The 24,456-nt window shown below is 36.3% G+C and overlaps 1 protein-coding gene across 2 annotated transcripts in view; it reads right to left on the bottom strand.

Moving 5' to 3' along the window:
- LOC127957028 (transmembrane protein 132C-like) overlaps positions 1-24,456 on the bottom strand; it is a 181,478-nt gene that overhangs the window by 4,650 nt on the left and 152,372 nt on the right. For both annotated transcript variants that reach the window (XM_052555360.1, XM_052555361.1), the window contains 4 exons: positions 20,553-20,696; positions 6,276-6,481; positions 4,600-4,873; positions 2,199-2,390 (listed from right to left, as the gene is read on the bottom strand). In XM_052555360.1, the coding sequence (XP_052411320.1) occupies positions 2,199-2,390; positions 4,600-4,873; positions 6,276-6,481; positions 20,553-20,696 (816 nt within the window). The remainder of the gene's footprint in view (positions 1-2,198; positions 2,391-4,599; positions 4,874-6,275; positions 6,482-20,552; positions 20,697-24,456) is intronic.

Raw genomic sequence — 24,456 nt, 5'->3', positions numbered from 1 at the left:
TATTTTACATATTTCTCCTTTTGTGTTATAATTTTGGAACAACATATTGTTGAGCAAATGGTGACCACATTTTTAATTTTGGTCTCCCTTTTAACAACAAACACAAATTAGTTTGAAACATTAACATTTTTATAGCTACTGCACCATCGTCCTTGGAGAATGAAGGACTATGTACTGTATTGTCAGAATGAGAATTTCTTCTCTGAAAACATTTGAAGTCCCCGAATATGTGAATTAAATCACAAGCTGCTTGTGATTGGAACTGAAATGACGTCTAATGACAAGGCTGTCAAGGTTATTTCTTTTTATAAATTCACAATTTCCCGTGATATACGCAGGAGCATTACAGATTAAGATTTACTTTTAAAAGACTTAGTAATTTATACTTTAAAAATAAAGGAAGAGGCAAATAAGTTGACATGCTTAAAGCAATAAACTTTCTTTTCAAGTGACTGCACGGAGAGAGTGAATGCCCAACCAGAAGTCCTTGTGCTTTTTAGTACAGCCTCAAATTCATAAAACCTTTACTGCTAAAACAAGCAATTCCTCCATTCCAGTCATCATTAACTACAGGGAAGCACAACTCAGTAGTATTAATGGGCTGAAAATAGTGCCTTTAAAGGCATAGTTCACTCAGAAATGTAATTCTGTCATGGTTTGCTCATGCATGTTTTTCTAAACCTGTAAAGCGTGCTTGCAGAATACTCAAACCCGGTATGCTTTCAATGTATGGGAAAGAAAAGCATGTATATTTTTCAAAATTTCCAGAAAAAGTTATACAGTTTGGAATGACACTTAAAAAATTGATGGCAAAACGATGGCATCATTTTCATGTTTGAGTGAACTGTTCCTTTAAGACTAAAGTGTCAAGTTTTCAAGAAGCTCACAAAAATATCTGTAGCAGCACTTGCAGACTGCGCAAATTAATTTTAGCTTATCTAAACATGCAGTCGTATGTAATTTAAGAAATACTAAATACTATGCTACGAAAGAGAGAGGTAATTATAGGGTATGGATTATAATTATATAGGATGTAGAATTTCTGGAGTTAATCACAAATGCTCAAGAGACTGAAAACACAAACTGCAGATCACACACCGTATCGAAAATAGTGTACAAGAACAGCCTCCAGATATGTGGCCACCTTGATTTTGGCAGCTTCTTCAATTGAGACAAAAAGCGTTTTTCTTAATATCCGTAATTGCCAATAACTCCAAATGAGACTCTTGCAGTGTTTTCCCACCCACTCTCATTCACTCATAGTTAACCTTGGGCCCTGTGCGTGGGAAAATGCTGGCAGAAGCCAGGGAAAGCATTCCGATTTTTAGCAGAGCCGCTATTTTAGATACTTTAATCAGATGATTCCAAACAGCACTGTAGGGGGAAGGAGAATATTAGAGCTACTCGCAGCTCAGTTATAATCACACTGCCAAAATGAGCGCCGGTGCCTCTAGTGAGGGGCCATTGGTTAATAGAGCAAACAGAGGCTAGAACATTTTGCAGAGCGTGTTTGCATACTGGATTATTTCCGCAGTGGTATCTGTACTGTTGGCAGGGCAGACTGTGGATGGTTGATAGGCGTGCTTTACGATGCCTGGTTTAAAATGTTGCACGGTCAGGAAAGTATGTGAAAGATTGTTCCTTTTTCAAATATTTTAGTCTCTATATTTAGTCAACAATATCTCTCACTCTCTCTTTAGCCACATACTCTGAAAAAAAAAAAGTATTTCAACCAGGTTGTAAATAAAAATGAAAATGTATTCTAAAGTGCCGCACTATTAGTAACTATTTCTGATTGGAGCTTTGCATGTGAACGCTTCTGTTCATCAGTGGCTTTAAAAGTTTTCTTCAATGTTTTGACAAATTCATGGTAGTCTCAATTTTTGGTTGTATTCACCTTATTTCTTCAACAAATAATTGGGTACGGCCATTTGTAACTTGAAAGTGCGCAGGGGTCCTGGTGTTAATGTTTTAGAGCTATGCTGTCAACTCACAGTGGCATTAACTTTTATTTCTGAAATCATCAAGATTGCAATTCACTACAGCCTAAACCTCTAGTTCCAGCAAATTTACAGTAGCCCCAATGTCTACAGCAGCCTCAACATCTAGTTTTAAAATGTAACAGCCTATATTATTTTTTTTCTATGATATATAGTAATAACATAAGTATTATGTTGTCCATTTCTCAAGGCTCTCACCTGCTTGGGTGTGTGCAACAGGTCCTGAGCAGTGGTTGTGATGTAGAAGGCTCTGTTGTTGGTGGAACTGGCCTGCAGTGAGAGACTCAAAGAGCCCACAAGCTGAACTCCCAGATCACTGATGGTCACTTTATCATCCACCACTGTGATGGTCTTCTCAGCCAGAATAGAGTCAGAAAAGGGGGATATCACCTGGGAAATACGAAAGCCAATCATCATATTGTTCAGATAAATGAACGTGTCATGCTATCTATCTATGTATGAAATGTACTAATTTTAAACAATTGCAATAAATATCTGAAAACTGTTTCCTGTCCCCTTTTCCATTATATAATATCTCCCATCCTTATAAAAGGCGAGGAGATACAAACTGACGCTTTGCAATTGCTTTATAATGGCAGACAGGCAGTATGACAGGTGCACAAAGAGCTCTCAGAATCAACATGTCATCGTCGAGCACCATATTCTGTTACCGTGGACACAAACTGTTGAGTGACACCATGAGGATTCCCGAACTGAGGGGAGGAAAGGAAGAGGGGGGGGGGGAGACTAAAATGGCAGAAAATCAAAGGGGTGGAGGAAGCCTAAACGACAGGGAGAGAAACAACATGAAAAAATAACTGAAGACAATTCCACACAGAATAAAAACAAACTCAAAACCACATGCGAGATCTTATATAACCATCACAAATTTGGACCAACATGTGAAATGTAAATGGTGACAGACAGACACGAAAAAGCACACATGCGGAGGAAATGAACATAAAAACACAAGGGCCTCTTAGTCGACGGGTTTCTAACAGAACGCATGACTCTTGGATGAGCATTCAACACCGCTGAGATTTTAACACCTGTAGACAAACAAGCTTGTTATCACATCTTCGCAATGAGGGGTGAATATTTCCGGTGTGTTTGACAAGGGAGGTGTTACTATTGCTCAGGTTCTTTCTTTGTTTGTCACCGGTCTTTAATTGTGTGCCGGCTTCATTTAAAACTGAGCTGCTCAACAAACAGATGCAGTCAAAGAAACTAGGGGTGTGAATTGGCAGTGGTTTCACGATTCAATTCGATTGCAATTATCATGTCAACGATTCGATGCAATTCGATTTCACCATGCATTCTTTGCAACCTCGGTTTTCAATAATCCTGCACATGGCTACATTTTCATCAGTAAATAGTCTACAAGCAGTAAGATATTTGAACTCCCTTTTTACTTTATCTGCTTCAAATAAAACTTAAGTCTGAACAGAGTAAATACACTAGTGAATGAAAACTAGTATTAAGTGAACACTAGTAAACAAATACTAAAGGCACGTGAAACGGTCAAGTACTGAATGCATTTAAAGTGCGGTGTACTACTTCAAAAAGTATTTAAATGTTAAGAAAAGTATAAAAATAAAAGTGAAAACGTATAACATGATTTCTTAAGTTAGTCGTATTCCTAATGTTTTTATTTAATCTTGACAGGTTTTACACACCACGTGTGTCCTGTCCAGCTCGTTGTGCCTACCAATTCGTTTATAAAAACCAAAATGTGCCCAGATCTCAGAAATTTGTAGGTGCATTTTTTTTATATTCGCGTATGTGGTTTGCCTCCTTCCGCAATTTTAAACTCATGTGACTGAAACGCGTATTTGCAAATGACGTCATAGGCTATAATCGATTAAGGTCTATTACTGCATTGATGCAGAATCGGCTACATCCGCATTGCGATGCATCGATGCAACGATAAATTTCAACACCCCTAAAAGAAACTGGCTATGAATAAATTAGGAATGAGTTTGATTCCCAGGGAATGCATATATTGTACATTTGACATGTACATATTGAAAGCAATGTAAGATGCTTAGGAAAAATGTTTCTACAACATGTATAAAAGCAAAACTGAATGGATGGATGGATTGATAGATATTAAAATAGCAAATGACATAACATGCCCAAAGTATTTCAGGTTTTACATATTTTTGTCCAGACTTCCAGAATCAACGATTACTAAAGGTGTTTCACAGCCATGCCTCGCAAATGTTTTAGTAATTATTTGCTCCATACATTGTCTAATTGCACATTTATTTATGTGCCATTTGTTATTATAGATGAAGCTAAATGTTATGATACACGGTAGGATTTTTAGAATTAGAAATGTAAAATAGAAAAAATAATGAAGGAGAATCAATAAATTATTAATGATTTCCTGACATTGTGTAAATCATTTAATCCCTGAAAACATAACAGCAGTCTGATCAGGAGAAAAAGTCTATCTGATAGATAGATAGATAGATAGATAGATAGATAGATAGATAGATAGATAGATAGATAGATAGATAGATAGATAGATAGATAGATAGATAGATAGATAGATAGATAGATAGATAGATAGATAGATAGATAGATAGATATTTACCTGTATATTGGTGATCCCCGGGTCTCTTCCCACCAGCACCCTTCCGTCAATTAGTCGGGCAATGCTTGTATCTTCCACTTTCAGGAAGTCCAGGACCATCTCTGTGATGTCAGCTGACCAATCAGAACCTAGCATGTGCACAAGCTCCCCACCAGGGCTAACTGGCTCGGCCACGAAGTGTGTGAGGACACGCACCAGAGCGTACTGATACTGCAAGGCACAGCCTCTGCCCTTCCTCTCATCCTCCTCATCATCCTCGCTGTCCCGTGTCGGCCTGGGAAACACAGAACACAGATTAGATAAGAAATCTACATGTTTAGTAGCTGCTGTATGATAATGAAGTGGTGACATTATTTTAGCTGGTGACATTAAGAGCTTGGGCATAACTATTTAAAAAAAATACTGAAATGCCATTATCACAGTATTAAATAATGCAACACAAATGGGTTGATTTGAGGTTGTTTTCTAAGTTGAAATAATGAGATACTGCTAATGAGATTCTAAGAAAAAATAATGAAATAAATTATAATAATGATTCTAAGAATAATGAAATGCAAAGTCAGAATAACAATACATTCTTCTGCTTTATGGTTTCCTTAAAGGTATAGTTCAGTCAAAAATAATTTACTCACCCTCATGTCGTTCCAAACTGGTATGGCTTTCTTTCTAATATAAAACTAAGAAATAAACTGATCTATAAAAGTGGACTGGTACAGTAGTTGTCGAGCTCCAAAAATGTGGAGAAAAACAACATAAAAGTACCAGAATAGTTGTCCAAATGGCCTGTATGCTAGACGGCGAATTTAAATAATTATTCAATGAAAATCTGATGTCGCTCACACTTCTCATTTTCACTCTTGCATAATGAATCGCTATTTTTATGAAATCTTCTTTGGAGCATACACTTCAATGGCTTTCACTGTGTGGAAAAGAGCACTGTGAACCTCTCCAAGGAGAAAGTTATACAGGTTTGGAACCAAATGAGACTGAGCAAATGCTGACAGAAAGCACGTTTCAGCACATGACTTAATTCTCCAAATGTTACACTGAGGGCCAAGAAGAAAGCAATTATAAACATCTTTGGCAAAACTAAGCTCGTATATTTCAGTGCAGCTGGCTATCTGACTGATTAGAATCGAGGAAAAGAGTCTGATCTCCAGCCATTATCCAATTTGCTCTTTTCTTCTCCCTTTGATTTTTTATTTTATTTCATTTGTTATGTTGTCTGCTATTTCCGGTTTGTTTTTGTTTTGATTTTCTTGCCTTGTCTTTTCTCCCTCCATTTTATTTCTCTCTCTCTGAAACTGTGATTACTTCAAATTTCCTGTTCACCTAGAGGGAAGCATTGCATGGGGTGTAAGAGAAAGAGAGAGAGAGAGAGAGAGAGAGAGAGAGAGTGGTGTGTGTGTGTGTGGTTCCTGGTGGTAACAGAGGTTTTGTTGTTGCAAGCAGAGAGGCAGAAATTGGCTAAATTGAAAAATGGGCAGACAGACTGAAGGCCAACGAGCAGAATTAAGCTGTGAAAAAAACGGATATATATAAATGAAAAAACACAGACAAAAACACACACCACGCACACAGTGTATACCATGAAAATGAAAGGGATTGTTATAGATCTTTGTGGCTGAACAAACATTGTGCCCTGCCAGCTCAAACACACACACACACACACACACCTCTTGTTGGTGATGATGGGTACCCTCCATCCTTTAACTTGGCTGAGTTCGGCATCAGAGACGTCAATCTGCAGCGGTAACCGTGGCACCCAGACGGTGAGCTCTAATTGGCTGGTCAAATAGAGGTAGGTAAAGTTCACTTGAAGAGAGACATGCCCATTCTTCTCTTTCCCGTTCACCAGCACCTCGTCACAACCAAGAGACACCTGCAGTGCAAGAAACAGAAGGGTGAAGTGGAGGTGGATCGAACAGTTGTGATTGTTTTCTGGGTTTTGTAATGGCTGTGGCATTTGCTATGATCCTCCCCCTTGCACAAGCCACAATTACACTCATCTGAAGAGAGAGCACTTTTTTCACAGAATTACGTGAAAACAAGAAAAACTGAGAAGTGAGTGTTTCCCTTGCCAGTCTACCTGTCTTTTGCCTGATCTTCCTTTTTTATTAGCTGGACTTTATTTCCTTCCATCTTTTCTCTATATTTTGCCCTCTTAACTCTCTGTCGTGATTAATGGTGCTCTGTATCCGCTGGACATTTATGACACTTTGATGGGCTGTGTTTTTGTGACGTTGTCATAGTGAACAAAGCACCACACACACACACACACACACACAAGCTCAAGCAGCGTGAAGCAGTCACATCTCACTATTACAGCTCAGGGTCACGGTGGGGACAGACCAAAATTTGAAAAGATTGCATGTGTGTGTCCACAGATCATGCAGTGCTCAAATCGCTCAAGCTTTTGTGCTTCGTCAGGTGCTTTTATTTCATAAACATGTTCCATAGTGTACTTCCTGCTAATATTAATCACCTAACAGTGAAAGCAAGAGAGAACAAGAGCTGGAGAAGAAATAAGAGCGCTGAAGACAGATATTCAGAGCAAACCAGACCAGGTAACAACACTTTTTTTTTAATTAATTTAAGCAGCATTGCTCATTTCATAATGTTTGTTTACACTACATGTTTAATCATTTTACTTACCATACACTGTAATTTTGTACATAAAAAAACTATTGCTTTATTGCTTTGATCTGTATGTACATAATTGCTAACCATTTACTGTTAACAACATGAAGCAATGATTTCTTCATTGAGAAATACCTGAAGGCTGCATGGCATTGCTACAGTGTAACTTCATTTTATATTTACATTCAGATTCCAGAAGTTGTTCCTTTATAGGCCTTTCAAAGAACTATTCAATAAAGAGTTGTAAGCCACGAACTAAGTAATCGGCTTTGCAATAAATCATAATATTATAGAGTTTGATTTTAATCAAAAGCATACTTGAAAATCTGATATAAAGTGTGTTCTTTGTTTTTTAAGGTAATGAATCCCTTGTTCCTTGTGAATGACAATCAAATATTACAAATTGACAATTACACAAGTTTTTTTTCAGAATAAACATGTTTAAGCAATTTTATCATAGATCACACAATTTCAAGAATGGGTTACCATACTTCGTCACATCACTGGAAATGTATTCCTAATCCTACACCATGTTTGTAATACTCTGATTTACCATTTTATATTAAAAACAAATAATGAGGCAAATTATTTTGGAGAAAAAAAATATCAAGAGGTCTAGGAATACTTGATCTGGGAGTGCAAGAGAGAGAGAGAGAGAAAGAGATGGATAGAATTGCCATTCTACACAGACAAAGAACCTTTTAAAAGCAAGTACAACTAAAATGAACCGTGATTCATTCCACACAGGCAATTAGAGTAAAATATGTAATAAAATGTCATTCCATCAAATTAAATGCACTCACACACACACACACACACACACACACACACACCCTGAGAGGATGTATAACAGACCCCGTGCTGTGCATGTCTTTTCTATAGGATGTAATGTTCCACAACACAATGATAGTTGATAAAAGGCACCCTCCAGAAGTGCTCAAGTTTTTGTGAGTGTGACTCTTTGTGTTTTTACGAGTGTGACTCTCGAAAGAGCAATTACCCAGAATTCCGTGCAAGGACGCTACGCTCAATTTCTCTACCTTTGCTTCCATCTCTGTTCTTGCAATTTGCACCTTTTTCAATCCACCCATCTTTCTGATCATCTCCAGTGTTGTTCTCTGCAGGAGAAATGACTGTCAGGTCTGAGGACCGCAAGGCTAATGGCACAGGAAAATAGCAGCTAAAGTGGCATGTGGCCATATCAGAACATCAAAAACATGACATGATAAAAACATTCTGGAAGCTGGGACACAGCATCCCACTTCTCCTCTGAGGCTGATAAGTGTATAAACAAACCAAGTTTATCCAAATAAGCAGCATATTAGACTAGTTTTGCATTGTATTGAAAAATTCAGTTATAACACTATACGAATCATGTTTTTCTGTCAGGCTGAATCTATGTACTGTATATCGCAACACTGTAAAACGAAGCTAAATATTAACAGGTATTCCTTGACACTGGTCTTTTGTTCATTCTTCTACACCTGGTTTCTCAGTTTTCCTCCCGTCCTGCAGCTGATGCCGTATTATTTCATGACTTCAGAACGGACCTGTATAAACACTTCCCTTCGTCAAAGCCAAAGAGCTGAGCCATGGATTTGATGACACTGAAAAATCGATTTAATCTCTGTCTCTATTTTAAAGAGAGGGGGAGAGGAGACTGGGCAATGAGAGAGACAGAGAGAGAGAGAGAGAGAGAGATGAAGGCCAGTGTTTCTTTGCAGAGAGGACCACTATAAAGAGAAAATTATGTCTCAACAAGAAAGGGCAAACAACCCAAAAACAATTGGAGGGTTTCTAATACCCTTTATAAAATGAATCAGGTTTTCCTCCATTTGAACCATTAGGTCCTGATATTTAGAGAGAATTTAGAGAGAAACCCCTTTTGATTGAGAATAACATACACATGGACGACTTTGAGCCCCAACAAAACTCCTACACGCATACACAAAAAAAGGATATACACATTTTTTTTATACTACAGGGCCAATGAAGCTCAAATCTGATTGGCTGATGAACATTCTAAGATGTGCAATTATTTTCAGGGAAAGCACAGGTAAAGTAGTTCCAGGCAGGTCTTGACCACATTACATGTCCATATCACTTCGCCACATGATTTCTGTAATCTTAAAAGCCTACAACAGCTAAAGAACCAGAACCCACAACAACACAGACCAAGCAAATAAACATAGTAAACAATAGGATAAAAATGACTAATTATTTCCACAAAATTATGTTTTAAAGCAAATTATGTTCTTGTTCACAAATTGCAACAAAAGTATCATTTTTTATGAACCTCATCAGATTACAGAATCACTTATTTTGAATTAAAAAAAGCCACAACTATTGTGTTGATCTGCTCTCAGTTTTACTTTTCTACCAGCAGAATGTTGCTTTTCCTGTTAGTTTTTTTTTGCTCAATTTTAATTCATTCCACTCTTTCTGTTCTGTGTCTTCCTCCACTCTTTGCTCATCTCTGGAGTGATAAATCACAGATTATTTGGCTGACAATGCAAAACAGCGCCAGGTGCCACAATCCACCAATCCCATCATCCGCCCAGCTCGCAAATTACTCGGAAGAATTGGCACTTGCTTCTCTGCCGCGGTGAAGGACGAGAAGAGAGAGACGGAGATTGGTAGGGGGCAAAGAGGAGGCAAGAGAGGGAGAGAGGAACAGAAATAAAGGGGAAGACAAAGATGGTGGGCATCAGCTGGAAGGGGTGGAATCAATTTCCTAGACAGGCAAGAGCATCTCTGGTTCACTGCTTGCAGAGGAATGCTCGGGTACAAAGAGAGGTTTTTAAAACAGATAGATGATCCCACACAGGGATCATCTTCACTTTTACTGCTTTTACAGCATGATGCTGGAGAATGCACACATGCATCTAAACTTCCTTATGCTCTGACGAACCTGCTACTACATCACGAGTGTAGATTTAGATTGGGAACAAAGTTAAGATACTGAACACTTTCATCGAATGTATTACAAGCGTGTGTCATTTCCATCTGTAAAATTAAAGTATTTTTATTTACTTTTAGAAATTTAATTAATTCATCTATGGAATCCTAAAGACGTTAACTTGCAGGTTGTGTTTAAGCACGTATGAATGTATTCAATAATGCAAATATTAAGATTATTATGTGGAATATTTTATTAATGCACAAAATATAACAAATAAGTTTAAGCATTTATCAGATAGCCTAGCTTATTTATATATTGTAAATAATTGGAAAAAATGATGGTCAGTATTTTTTTTTTATAAATGCTTTTATTTACAAAGGATGCATAACACAGATCAAAAGTAAAAGTGTAGACATTTAAATTGTTACAAAATATTTCTGTTTCAAATAAATGCAATTATTTGTACCTTTTTATCAAAGAACTATATATATATATATATATATATATATATATATATATATATACACATATATATATATATATATATATATATATATATATATATATATATAACAGATATATGTATCACGACTCCTAAAAAAATATTCATATTACAATATTAAGCAGCACTTTTTTAACATTTATAATAAGCTTTGAATAACTGAAATAAACTTTTTCTAAATAAAAAATAAATCTTGAAGGATAAAATTAATATATGCCATATGTCAAGAAAAACTTTGAATCCATAAACACTGCCAAATTTTTTACATCTGCGTGCCTGTACATTGGTATAGTCTGACTGATTTTGAGACGTCCTTGCCAATAAACCAATCCCACAGCCACAAACTACATTAATGCTGAGAACCACTTGGTCTCTGAACTAGTTTGTAGTTTGCACTCACATCAACAGTGATATAGAGTTACAGTTACCCGCTCATCCAAGCTGGCCTTTCTTCCAAAGAGTTTACACTGTGATTGAATTTGAATTTAGAGCATTTCCACTGCAGAAGGCGATGCATTCAGATTCCAGGTTCTAAATGTGACACTGCCTGCTGTTAGAGACTCCCATGGTGCCGCGTGTGGGAATCTGGCACTGTTAAACATACATGATGAGTTTAAAACTTCATCTGTCAATCTTCCCCTTCAGGTGATTTCTCAAAATGCACATCTTCAGAGTAAGATTTCTGATATTAGACCCACATAGTATAAACCTTTCTCTCTCTCCATATGTTGACTCTCAGAGTACTTAGCTTAGCATAATTTGATTTTTTTTCTGATTGATCATAGAGCTCATGGTTGCCTGTCGCCTCGCATTCATGACGTGGGACTTAAAAGCTCTGCAAATGATCAGAGCATCACCGAGGAACACAGAGATGAAGGAAGATTAATAGGCAGAGTGAGAGAGAGGCGACGCAGAGTTCAAAAGTGTGATGCTAACCTTACGTCTTACATCTTTAATCAATCAAGAGTGTTTTTCATCTGCATGCAAGATTCTTGTTGATGTAGTTTCAGCTTATTCCAAATACACTTAAATGCTTATTCACCATGAAAATTATTTTTACCAGAGCATGCAATCAGCAGTCATTAGTGAGTCACAAACTCTTTAGTTCATGGCGTCATCAGATCTGCACTAATTTTTTCACTAACTCGGATACTTACAAACAGACATTCACTCAAGTTAGATATTTAACAAAATAAAGGGTCATTATTTACTCATGCTCATTTCAAACTTGCATGTTTTTTTTTGTTTTTTTTTATTCTGTTGAAATCAAACTAGCATGTTTCCATGCAACAAAGGTGAATGGAAAGTAAGGGCTGTCAAGCTCCAAAAAATAAGAAAAAGGCACAATAAAAATAAACTACAGTTTGCCATGTGTACCATATTCTGAAACCACTGTTAACAAAGGTATTACAATACTTCTTTACAATATCATATCATAATATACAATGTGTGTTATCTTTTACATTTTTTATTTTTTATTTTTTTTATTTTGATGTATTCATAAAACAAACAAATAAATGAAAAATGTATGCTTTTTTTATAAATTGATTGTTACATAATAGTTTTGCTATTCAGTATATCTTCTAAATGGCACATTCCATTATGACAACTTACCCCATATGTGTCAATGTGTGTTCAACAAAAATATTCAATTTAAAAACTTTATTTATTTATTTATTTTTTATCTTTATTTATTTACAAAAACTAAGGTGTGGAGAAAATATAAACTATTAAATATTCACTGACCAAAAATAGCATAACTAGACCCAGTCTTCCATATTTTGTTGCATGGTAAGCATCTGTTTCTTCTCAAAGGAACATTTAGTAAAAAGCTAAACTGCAAAAAAATTAATAAATAAATAAAAATGTAGGATAATTTTGAAAATGTACTGAATGTTATTTTGATAAAAATCTTCCTCTCCACCATATAGCTCTTAAATTTCATTTTTGCTTGTGAACATTCAATCCTGCCACCTTAAAAAAAAAAAAAAAAAAAAAAAAAAAAATCAGTCTTCTGCGACTCTCTGAAACACTTGGGGCAGGCGGGTTGATTTCTGCGAGTCAGTTTGTCCTAGAAAGGGAAGCCAGGTCTTTTTCAAACTTCTGAAATTGATATGCGGCATATTTACATAATATTTGCATAGGTATATAAGTCATAGGTGTCCCCAATATGTCTGATATTATTATTAGTGGTCTAAACCTTCATCAAACATATCCTCTTTGGAAGATGAACTAAAAACAAAGCCCTTCTTAGAGACGAGTCAAAAGATACACATATTCCCACAAATAGTGTCCTTACAAAACAGAGCAGTATGATGAAGCCAAAAAGACCTCAAAACCAACTCGGACAGGTTCGCTGCAATGACCGGGCGAAAATTAAACGCATGTTTAAAAGTTATCAGTAAACACTGAATGTCAGCTTGCCGGTTTAAAATTTGCATCTCAGCTACAATCTGCCATTATTTCTCATAAACACCTTAAAGCGTCGCATCCATCTGTGTGAGTGTGTGTATTTGGTTACTTAACACAGTTTGCTATCATATCATGTGAAGTGAATCTGATTAGAAATACTGCCATCACAGCACAGCACCAGCAGCTATGTCAGTTTCATTTTCCACAGCGTCTGTTTGAGTAGTTTATCTGTACACACACACACACACACACACAGATGGAAGCTTTGTTCTAAGGTGTTTATGGTGAAGAAAACAGCATATTGTTGAATAATTCAGGAGAAAAGACCTTTTAACCTAACAGAAAGTTTCCATATGTCTGTCAGAGTGCTGCATGTCAGATAACTCACAGCATCTGTCAGCATTTTGCCTGAGAAATAATATACATAAACACACAAGAACATAAGCAGGGCATATGCATGCTTAGCCGTTTTATCATGGATTGTGTGGGCAAAGTTTCCGACTGACACTCGGTCATGTGTTTTTCCATTGGCCATCACGTGAGCCTGAGAATGCTTTTAAAAAGGCGTTTAATAGCTCCCGTTGGGAAGGGGAGGGTTTGGGGAGGAAGGTTAACTGATTCCTTCCTACTCTCTCACGTGGGCTCACAGGAGGAGGAAGGTTAGGTCAAAGGCTATTACCAGAGCTGGAAAAAGCCCCTGGGAGGGTCTCACAAGGTCCATTAGTTGTGAGTTACGGGTCCACTGGGCAGAGACGGCAGTATTATGGGAGCTTAGCCATATCCATTGTACATCACGAGCTCAGAAAGAAGCTATATCTATATAGTTTTAAAAGGGCGTCCAGGTGATTGATTAGCGGCTGTGATGTTTATGGGGGTCATGAGCAGTTTATGTCCATATTATTGAAATTCTTCTGATTATGCACTATAACAGCCCACTCTTTTCTAAGTATTCAACACTAGTAACAAAATAGATACTTAAATTTGAAAGAAAAGAGAAAAGCATGAGGACAATTGCTAAAGAACTGTCAAAACAGTACAGTTGACCATGGTTATTTTTTTTTTAAATAATATGTTATTACATTAGATTTAGAATTACATGACATAACACAATTACTAACATTTTAAATACAATTAAAATATGAAATGATAAATAAAAATGTAATGTAAAATAGTAATCAAAACTATAATAGTATCTCGGTGATACTAAAATAGCAGGCCATTGTTAAGTTGAATTAGCAGGGCTTCCAGTTTAAAGTTGCTTGCAAAAAATATTTTTTATAAAAATGCTAAAAAAATGTACCCACATAAAGATCCCTCATATTAAGATCTGGAGGGTTTCCAGTAATAAAAAATTAATCAGCATCACTGGATTCATGGCCACGATTTATAAAAATGACTAATGTAATCTTAATGAAAGATTGATCATAGCTAAGTAACGATTTTGGATGAGAAATAATTAAAAACGCACGCACACACTGCAGCCCTCTTTCCCTCTCTCTCTTAACAAACATATGTTGTTTCTGTGCAGCTCAGCTGAAACTGACAATAGGAGCGGCCTGATGCACGTAACCTGATCAGAGTTTTACCCGATTACGGGCTCGCCGGATATCTGCCCGCCTGTCACTGTAAAGTGAATGAGTTATTAAACAGATTAGCACCGTACAGCTCTCTGCACCGCACTCTCTCTTACATAGAGGACACCTGCAATGTCTCCACTAGCACAGATACAGTAAAATCCAATCATTTTACACAATAAATGAATACGTTACAACAGATAGAAGGGGAAAAATGTGAAAGGCAGAGGAAAAAAAGGGGTGAGGATGTGAAAGATTTATAATCCTCTTTGTTTTGTGTGTCCTCAAAACCTCTGCCTCTCCATGCTTCTGTCCTTCTTGTTCTTTGTCAAATTCAATTACCGCAGACATTACTGAGGGAGTCTTCACAGGAACCAATTAAGGCCGTGGCCTCGCTCTCACAGACGCTGGTTAAACAGTGGGATTTGAGCGCTAAAGCCTATAGGATCTCTTTAGCCTGCTCCTTTATTTATTTGATCAGCCATCATTACGAGAGCCCTTCAACCCACACAAACGTGGAACTGATTAACCACAGTGTGTGACGATAAAGATAAGATCGCATTCACACCTCAACCTGCAGGGTGACATCTTTTATAAAGGGCGACATTATCCGTTACTTCAACCCTGAATTCATTCATTCGTTTGCCATTGAGAAGGAACACATGAGCTGTATTTCCTGCCATAATTAACTTTTATATTGTGTCCACCACATATAGCTGGAGATCTGCAGAATAATTTTAGGGTCCTATGATTTCAGCAGAAAATGCAATGGAATCGAAGAAGGCAGTAACACAAAGTTTGCGTATAAAGTGGATTATGGTCATCAAATTGTGATATGGACTACTGTATGAAAACTAAATCACAAAAACACTGCTATTTAAATATGAATTCTGCATGTTCTGCGTGTGCCTGTGTGAAGGAATGGGACAGGTTTTGTGTACTTAACACATATTCAAGCATCTGTGACTCTCGTGGTGTTTTCAACATCTGCCGTCTCACTGTATGAGAACTTCATCTTCAGAGCTGCTCTGAGAGTCACTACAACATTTTACCATTTCATTTGAGAAAAACTATCGTCACATCATGTACACAGAATTTCCAAGGCTTTAATGACAGCCCGTCAAAATAAAGGTTCGGATTAACTTGAAGAAATTGTGACAGAAATATTTTACAGCAGGATGAACTTATTCACAGTAGTAGTAATAATTAAATTGTAAAAAACTGTGTTTTAGTTTTAACAGTAAACCTGTTTTGCAGCACTCTTTGCCAAAAAAACAAAAAGGAATTGTTCCATTTGATTTAATTTTAAAAGACTAAACTGGTAATGATCGATGCCTTCACATTGCTTTTGACAATATTTGTATTAAATTATAAAACCAGAACAATTAAAACAGACAAAACAGAATTTCTAAAACTTAAAAAAAAATTAAGTTGTTAAAGTTTTATGAATTTATATGATTAGGCGTGCTTTGTTTTGATTAAAAGTGAATTAAACCATTAAATTAGAACCCAGAATAATTAAAAAGCAAATGTCTGAATTTGGGAACAAAGAAATGGAAGTTGAAATTGTTGTTAAATGCTATAAACTGTATTATTTCAATTAATCGGTCATACTTTTTGAGTGCTACAATTCAATTCAACTAATCAAACAGAGTCCAGAAAAGTTAAAACGGAAAAATGCCATCAGTACAAACTCTAGCAATCGTATGCTTGATTACTGTTACATTTTAGAGAGGGTACTTGGAAAAAAAATTCTACTCTTCAAGGGGTCCCTGACCCCAAAAAGTTTGAGAACCCCTGGAAAAAATAAAGCTGGGGTGTGTTAGCCTTGTGAACATTTCCTGTAGTTGAGTTTATCCTGACGGTGCACTTCTTGATGTCGTCCACAGTTGCAGCACCAACATGTTTCCTGTTTACACCTGTCACGCATGTCAGCCGGAGGTCAGACACACATTTTTATGACAACTGCAAGTAGACAGGTACACCTGCCGCAATTTCCCAACCACATGTTTCTGTCATGAAGCAGATTCTCTTCTATCCTGATGCTCTTTTTTCCCCATCACTACACCAAAAGAAAATAAGCGTCCTGTAATTTCCTTAATAACACACTCTGTTGTTCAACCTTGCATTAAAGCTCTGGAATGGGTTTTTCATTGTTACCGGGTATTGATTATATTTAAACTACATATTGCTGCTTGTAAATGGAAATTGCCTCAGCATCGCGGAAAGTTCAGTTATTAGCTCAGAGCTCAGGAGAGCATGACAACACAGACTCTGATGCTACTTCCACTCAACCCCCGAGGGAACAATTGACCATCGGCCCCCAAAAATAAAGGGTTTTTTATCTTTTACAAAAGAAAGAGTAGGAAATGTAGAGTACAACAATGACACTACTTCCCTTCATTATAACAGTTAAAGCACCATGTAAGCATGCTAATTAAAGCAAAACTGGTAAGAAAGTATCATTCAAAAGTAAAAAAAAAAAAAAGATATTTCTTATGCTCATGTAGGCTGTATTTATTTTATATATTATTTGATATTTAATTTCAAAAGTACAGAAGAAACCGTATTACATTTTACAATTAATTTTTTTTTTTGAAGTAACAAACTTCTTGTTTAATTTAATTTAATGCAACAAATCCTACAGTTTTGTAACGGACCTTACAAATCTTAGTTTTGTATGCACACACACACAAATATATATGTATATTTATATTGCAGTGTATACACACACACACACACATACATAACTTAACCCTAAAATACATGTCTGTAAAATCAACAACAACCTCCAGAAAGCTGGGGTGATGCTCTGTCAATCTACCGACCGCAGCAGAATTTGACACAGAATTACAGATTCTACACATCAAGATGCAAACATCTGATCAACACCAAAAATAGAAAGGCAAGATTCTTCACAAATGCGAGCCAGTAGAGTTTTGGAACTGAGTTGATGGACCGATGAGACAAAGATGAACCTTTATCTAAGTAATATGAAAGCAAACGTGTGGAGAAACAAGGGAACTGCAAGTGATCTTAAGCATACAAGCACATCTGTGAAGCTGGGTGGAGGTGGTGTCATGGCATGGGCTCTAGAAAAGGACCTCTTCATTTTAATGATGACTTAATGTATGATGGAAGTAGCAGAATGAATTTGGAAGGGTACAAAATCATCTTGGCTACCAATATTCAAGAAAATGCTACCAGACTCATTAGAAAGCACTTCATATTGGATCAGGACAATGACCCAAAACACCCTGCCAGTTCAGTCAAGGACTTTATCAGGGCAACGAAATGTAAAGTCTTAGATTGCCCAAATCAATCTCCAGATTTAAATCCGATTGAACATTAATTTCACCAGCTAAAGAGCTATATATATATATATATAGTGGTGTAATGTAATGAGGTAAAAATACTTTGTTACAGTACTTGTATCTGTGCTTGAGTTTTTATATTTCAGCCAACTTTTACTTAAAACTACATTTCCTAATTAATATGTATACTTTACTACAATACATTTCCACTAAGTGTATTCGTTACTTACTACAAAATAGTCAGAAGAACACAGACTACAGGAAAGCATGTTAAATGAATCAATGGTCTGGCATTTGCAAGTTTGACTCCTAAAAACACCTTTGCTCAAGTGCAAACAAGTGCATGCCACGCACAACCTCAAATGATTTTATTTTCCACTCAAGTTCCACTCATGTTCCTAGCTCTATCTGTCGGTGGATCACCAGCTTTCTGACAGATAGGCAACAGCTAGTGAGACTGGGGAAATTCATGTCAAACAGCCATTCCACCAACACTGGTGCACCTCAGGGGTGTGTTCTCTCCCCACTGCTCTTCTCCCTGTACACCAACGACTGCACCTCTAAAGACCACTCCGTCAAGCTCCTAAAGTTTGCAGACGACACTACAGTCATCGGTCTCATCCAGGATGGTGATGAGTCTGCTTACAGACAAGATATTGAGCAGCATGCTGTCTTGTGCAGTCTTAACAACCTGGAGCTGAACACGCTCAAAACAGTGGACTTCAGGAGAAACCCCCCCGGATTATAATTCCTGGGAACCACAATCTCTCAGGACCTGAAGTGGGATGATCACATTGACTCCACTGTTAAAAAGAACCAAAAAAAGTTTGTAATTTCTTTGACAGCGGAGGAAGTTTAACCTGCCACAGGAGCTGTTGAAACAGTTTTCTTCAGCTTTCATTGAGTCTGTCCTGTGCACTTCAATAACTGTGTGGTTTGGTTCAGCTACATAATCAGAATTGGGAGAGGACTACGGAGACCGGTTTGGACTGCTGAAAGGATTATTGGTGCTCCCCTGCCCACCCTTCAAAAACTGTATACATTCAGAATGAGGTAAAGGGCTCAGAAAATCACTCTGGATCCCTCACATCCAAGTTCCCCTTTTTGAACTTTTGCCATCTGGCCAGCGCTTCAGAGCAGCAAATACCAGGAAAGCCAGGCACAAGAACAATTTCTTCCCCCAGGCAATCTAATTCATTAACAGTTAAATGTTCCCCACTTATGCAATAAATATGTGCAATATCCTTTTTTTATTTTTGTTACCACATCCATCCCAGTACATCCCTGCATCTCATTCTATTCTATTCCATTATCATCTATAGCACAACTGTTCTTTCAAATTATTTTTCAATTTATTTTGCAATATTTGTCTTTATATTAACTTTTTTTTTGTCTGCGTTGTTGTCTCTGTGTACTGGAAGCTTATGTCAATAAAACAAATTCCTTGTATGCGCAAGCATACTTGGCAATAAAGCTCTTTCTGATTCTGAAGTCGAGGCTAGGTTGTGTTATATACAGTGTATCCTCTGGAATAATATGGTAAGTGTTGTTGTAATGATGTGCAATCTGACGTTATCAAGTAGACTATATCACCAAATCACACACAGAGTGGACGCACATTGATTTATTAGTCTATTAAAAATAAAAATTCCAGGCATTCTAAATTGTAGATGGCTAAAATGCTTCTGTATGCTTTTTATATTTATATCATTTAATGTATGCCTAGATAATTTAATTTATATCACACAAAGAGTATCACAAAGAGTTATATTCAAAGAGTATATTCTACAATCATTTTATATGCATGTACAATATATGCATACACATGCACTAAGTGATTAGTTTGAGCTGTCAGACAGTCTGAACAGAAAACTCCTCTCAAAAAAGTAGTATTTAAAAAAAAAAAAAAAAACAGTCCATCTAGCGGTTTTGAACGCCTAAATGTCACCTAAATGTCACCTTAGAAGATCATCTCTAGTCCAGTGAACACCAAAACGGGAAGATCAAATACGTCACAGGTTGAGTAAAACGACCAGTTTGCATGTGAACATTTTTGTGCATAAATACTGCAGAAGTTGAACAATACTTTAATAAATAATCAGACGGGTATGGCGTGGTTGGTTTGTTTGAATTTGAAGGTGTTTCTTCCTGTTACATCAGAATTTTTCATCCTTATAGTTCCATCATTCTTTCGTCGGTTCTGCTACCTTTCATGTCTTAATTTGCATCAGCTCAGTCGTTTCATGTGACTCATCTCACGTTTGTCTTCCCGACCATTATTCAGTTCTGTAAATGTCTTTTTTGTGTATGTTTGCATTTCTGAGCGTGAATACTTCCCAAATGTCTTTGCAACTCAAAGCAACTAAAAAAAAAAAAAAAGAATAGGTGTAGTGGTGGGGGAGGTGGGGGGGGTAACAGCTTTCGCAGGCACATGATGTTTTTCTCATCTGTTCATCTGCCTCCACTCTGGGCTTCCCAGAGTCACCCTGGAACCTGTCGCTTCTACTTTTTGCAAGATGAAGCCCCCACTCCTGTCTTAACTTTTGATGGAGAGTGGGGGGCAGAGGATGAAGGTGGTACCCTGAGATATAAAGCAGGTGAGCTCTCACCTTGAGGACATCCTCATCTGTGGAGATGCAGGTCACGGGGTCATCAACCTCTCTGACCGTTCCGTCCTGCTCCACGGTCACAACCTTGACCGGGATGGCAACGCGCCGTCCGGTCAGAATCGCTGTGTTCAGGATCTCAGTGTCCTATGTGAGACAGACATTTGCCATTTAATTTATATATACATTTATATATATATTTATTCATAGAACCATATACCACAACATTAAAATTATTTACATTTAAATATTATAATTAGGGCTGTCAATCGATTACAGTTTTTTATCTAAATAATTACGCAATGTGGAAATTAAATAATCTGTTTAATAGTATAATCCCATATCAACTAACACTTTGAAAAGGCTTTTATTTTAATATAGATGTTTTATTTTTATTTTTAGATTTTTTAGTTTTTATCGTAATTGTAAATAGGATTTTTTTTTTATATATAAAATTAATCTCTAAATAAGAAACTAAAACTGCCAGTAATTGGCAGTAAATGTCATAATGTATAAGCCAGTGATTCCGATTCATTCTCACAATTCATTCAAAATTCAGATTCATTCAGAAATTGTGTGTTGCTTGGAGACAACAGTTCTGCTATTGCTTTAATAGGAATAATATATGCGTTCTGAGAACAACACACTGAGTTCTTAGTTATTGGACTGTGGTATAACATCAATTTCACGTTTTCACCCATGCTGTTCATAATGAAAACAGCACTCGTTGTTGGTGATATCGCTTAACTATATCATAAGTATTTTTTTTATTTTTTTTTTATAAAAGTACATTGAATAACACGTTAAATCAACATCTCTAATTATAATATATTTATATTAGGACTGTCGATTTAATGTGTTAGTTTGGCACAACTAACTATGGAAAAATATTGATTTTTTCTTTTTTTTCCTTTTTTTTTTTTTTGCTGAATGAATCCGCAGATGTTAACGAAGCCAGTGATTCTGTGACCCATTCATGACAGTCACTTGCTTCATGTGAATATAATTGGCTGAATGAACGAATGAGTGACCAATTGGCAGATTTAGTTTCATGTTGATTAGTGTCATTTCATTGTAACATTTGAACATTCACAAAATAAAAAATTATAACAATTTCTTAATATAATTTATGCAATACTGTATCAAAAATTTATTTATATACTATTGCAATGTCTGTACACTTATTTTCTAATTGGAAGACAATAATGACTTCAAATAATCTTTCAGGGGTAATTCCTCAGGCAAAAATTGAGGTGTGATTAATTTGTCATTAATTAAACAACACACCAGGTAAAGCAAAAAATAAAAAATTGGAAGTACTCAACAGCCCTAATGTATATGGAGTTTTAAATGCATCTAAAACTTTCCCAAATCAATTTTTGGAAACTTTCCACCCCTTTCCTTTCACATTATTAAAATGTTGCATGCAATACTTGAACAGCTGAAATCCACCGCAAACACAGATAAATTGATTTGAAAAATAACAATCTGCAATAAATTGAGGTGCAGGGAAGGCAAGCCTCTCTAATGTAAAGCTGATGCCGGCTGGCTCTGTGATGTTTCATATCTCACGATTGCTCGGCTTTGACAGAGATTAATTATCATATTCTCAATTATACAATCATTTCATCACATTCAGAGAGGGTTAATGGGTCTTCATGTGGGCTTGGGTCTCTTGAAATTCATCTCCTTAAGTATTTACCGCATAAATATTTAGCACAAGAGCACATTCCTCTCGGGAGAAAACACTCCTTTATTGAAAGGAAAAGAAAGAATGAGAGACAGAAAATGAGAGCGAGGGCTCTGAGGAGGCTTGGTCGTGGCCATAATTGACATTTTAGCTTTATGAAAAGGCTGGTAATTACGACGAGAAGAGAGGTCAGTTATCGCAGTATCCATAGTGATAATGAGTCATTACAAAGCCATCGAGAGAAAGACGCTCAAAACCTCCACCGTACAGAGAGACCAGGAGACATCACAAATATATATATATATATATATATATATATATATATATATATATATATATATATATATTTTTATTTGTATTTTTTTTTTCTCTACAAAACTAGTTTTTACAAAAAAATGCATGGTTTGAGGGATCAAATAAAGTGTTAGTAATTAATATAGATGCATGCACCTTTTTGTTAATTTGTGGTCTTCGACCCCAAACATATGTTTTGTGTTTCTCATATGCTGTACAGTACTAAACAAATGTGCATAAAAAAAGATCACATTTGCAAGCTCTCCAAGAATGAGAATTTATGATGTTCAAAAACAGCATATATTGAATGTAGTCAACTGCAACGTTTGATGCATTTCAGACCTTTGATTCCAAGAATCATAAAAAAAATTATATGTAAAAAATATATTAAGCAGCACACCTGTTTTTTCACTGATAATATTGAAAGATGTTTCTTAAAAAAAAAAAAAATAATAATAAAATGATCATATTAGAATGATTTTGGAAGGATCATGTGCGACTGAAGACTGTAGTTATAGAGCTGAAAATTCAGCTCTGCCATCACAGAAATAAATAACATTTGAATAGAAACACAACTTATCACTATCAAAACACTATCAAAAACATAATATAATTTTACCAACCATCATTTACATGCCACACACGGGCCATTGGCTAAACATCTGATACATATGGGACACAAAAGTGGAAACACTTCAGGAGTATCAAAGTCGTATCTCATCGGATTGGTTAAATTCTACAGGATTTCCACAAGATGTTCTTTAACGTCACACCTGGAAACAAAAATACCGTGGCGCCAAACCCCCCCACGAAAGAAGAAACCCATCGTGTTTACAACTGTGATTGCAAGTGCTGATGTGAAATATTTAAAGTTTGCAGCATAGAATCTTATAAATATGTCAGAGACTTTTAGACACTAGTTTGTTATTGTGGCGACATTTCCACGCCTCAAAACGTGACGATGAACGAAACCAACTGTGATTGGCTGTTTGACATGTCAGTCAAACTTCTCATGGGCAGGCCTTGGCCAATGAAAGCTGCCTTGAATTCCAGACCTTCAGTCCGAAGGTCTGACTACACAAGACTAGTGAATAAGAAACTTATGAATATGAAACTGCTTAGTGAATTCACTCCACTGACTCCTAAATGAATACTACTTGTGATTTTAAGAAACTGTCAGATCTTGAGCCCTATATGGTTTAGGCATTAAATGTCCATTAAATCAGGCAGAAAGGCAGAAACTTCACAGATCTCAGAGTCTATCAGGAACACAGCTACTTACAGAATGAGAGAATGAGAAAACAGCAGTGTGTTCATGTGGGAATGAGAGAAGAATAAAGGAGACGCAATACAATAGAGGAAGAAAAATCCACCTGGCTGCAACATGAGCAGTTTTTCATCTCAGGTCCTGACAGATAAACATGATGAATGGATGAGGTGTAGGTTCATATCTACTTTATTCCACTTAGCTACATATGAAGTAAAAAAAAATAAAAAACATCTTAAAAGATGTGCTATGACACAACAGTAAATATAAAAACACTGCAAATCTACCCACTAGCCAGACAAAAACACAACTCAACAACAACAACAACAAATACTTAAATGTTAAACCAATTTTATATGATGACATCAGTAATAATAATCTTCTAAAAAAAAAGAAAAAACAGGAAGTGCTGTTTTCTGAGAGTCTTGAGATGTTAGAGACACAAACACAAAAACTGCATTAAAATGAGTGCTCCTAAGTAAATTTGGTTTAACTGTTTATTTTACACACATAAAATCTATGTAAATATTAAACTAGTTTTAACTAATAAAGACTACAATGAATTGTTGTTGGTAAATACTATGAATAGTACTATGATCATAATACTGTGATTGTTCTGTTTATAGTTCTGTTACATATGATGTTTTGGTAAATTA

The sequence above is a fragment of the Carassius gibelio genome, chromosome B5 (genome assembly GCF_023724105.1).
Source record: "Carassius gibelio isolate Cgi1373 ecotype wild population from Czech Republic chromosome B5, carGib1.2-hapl.c, whole genome shotgun sequence".
In the NCBI taxonomy this organism is placed as follows: Eukaryota; Metazoa; Chordata; class Actinopteri; order Cypriniformes; family Cyprinidae; genus Carassius; species Carassius gibelio.
Note: the sequence above shows the minus strand (reverse complement) of the source record. Positions and strands in the feature narration are given on the sequence as shown.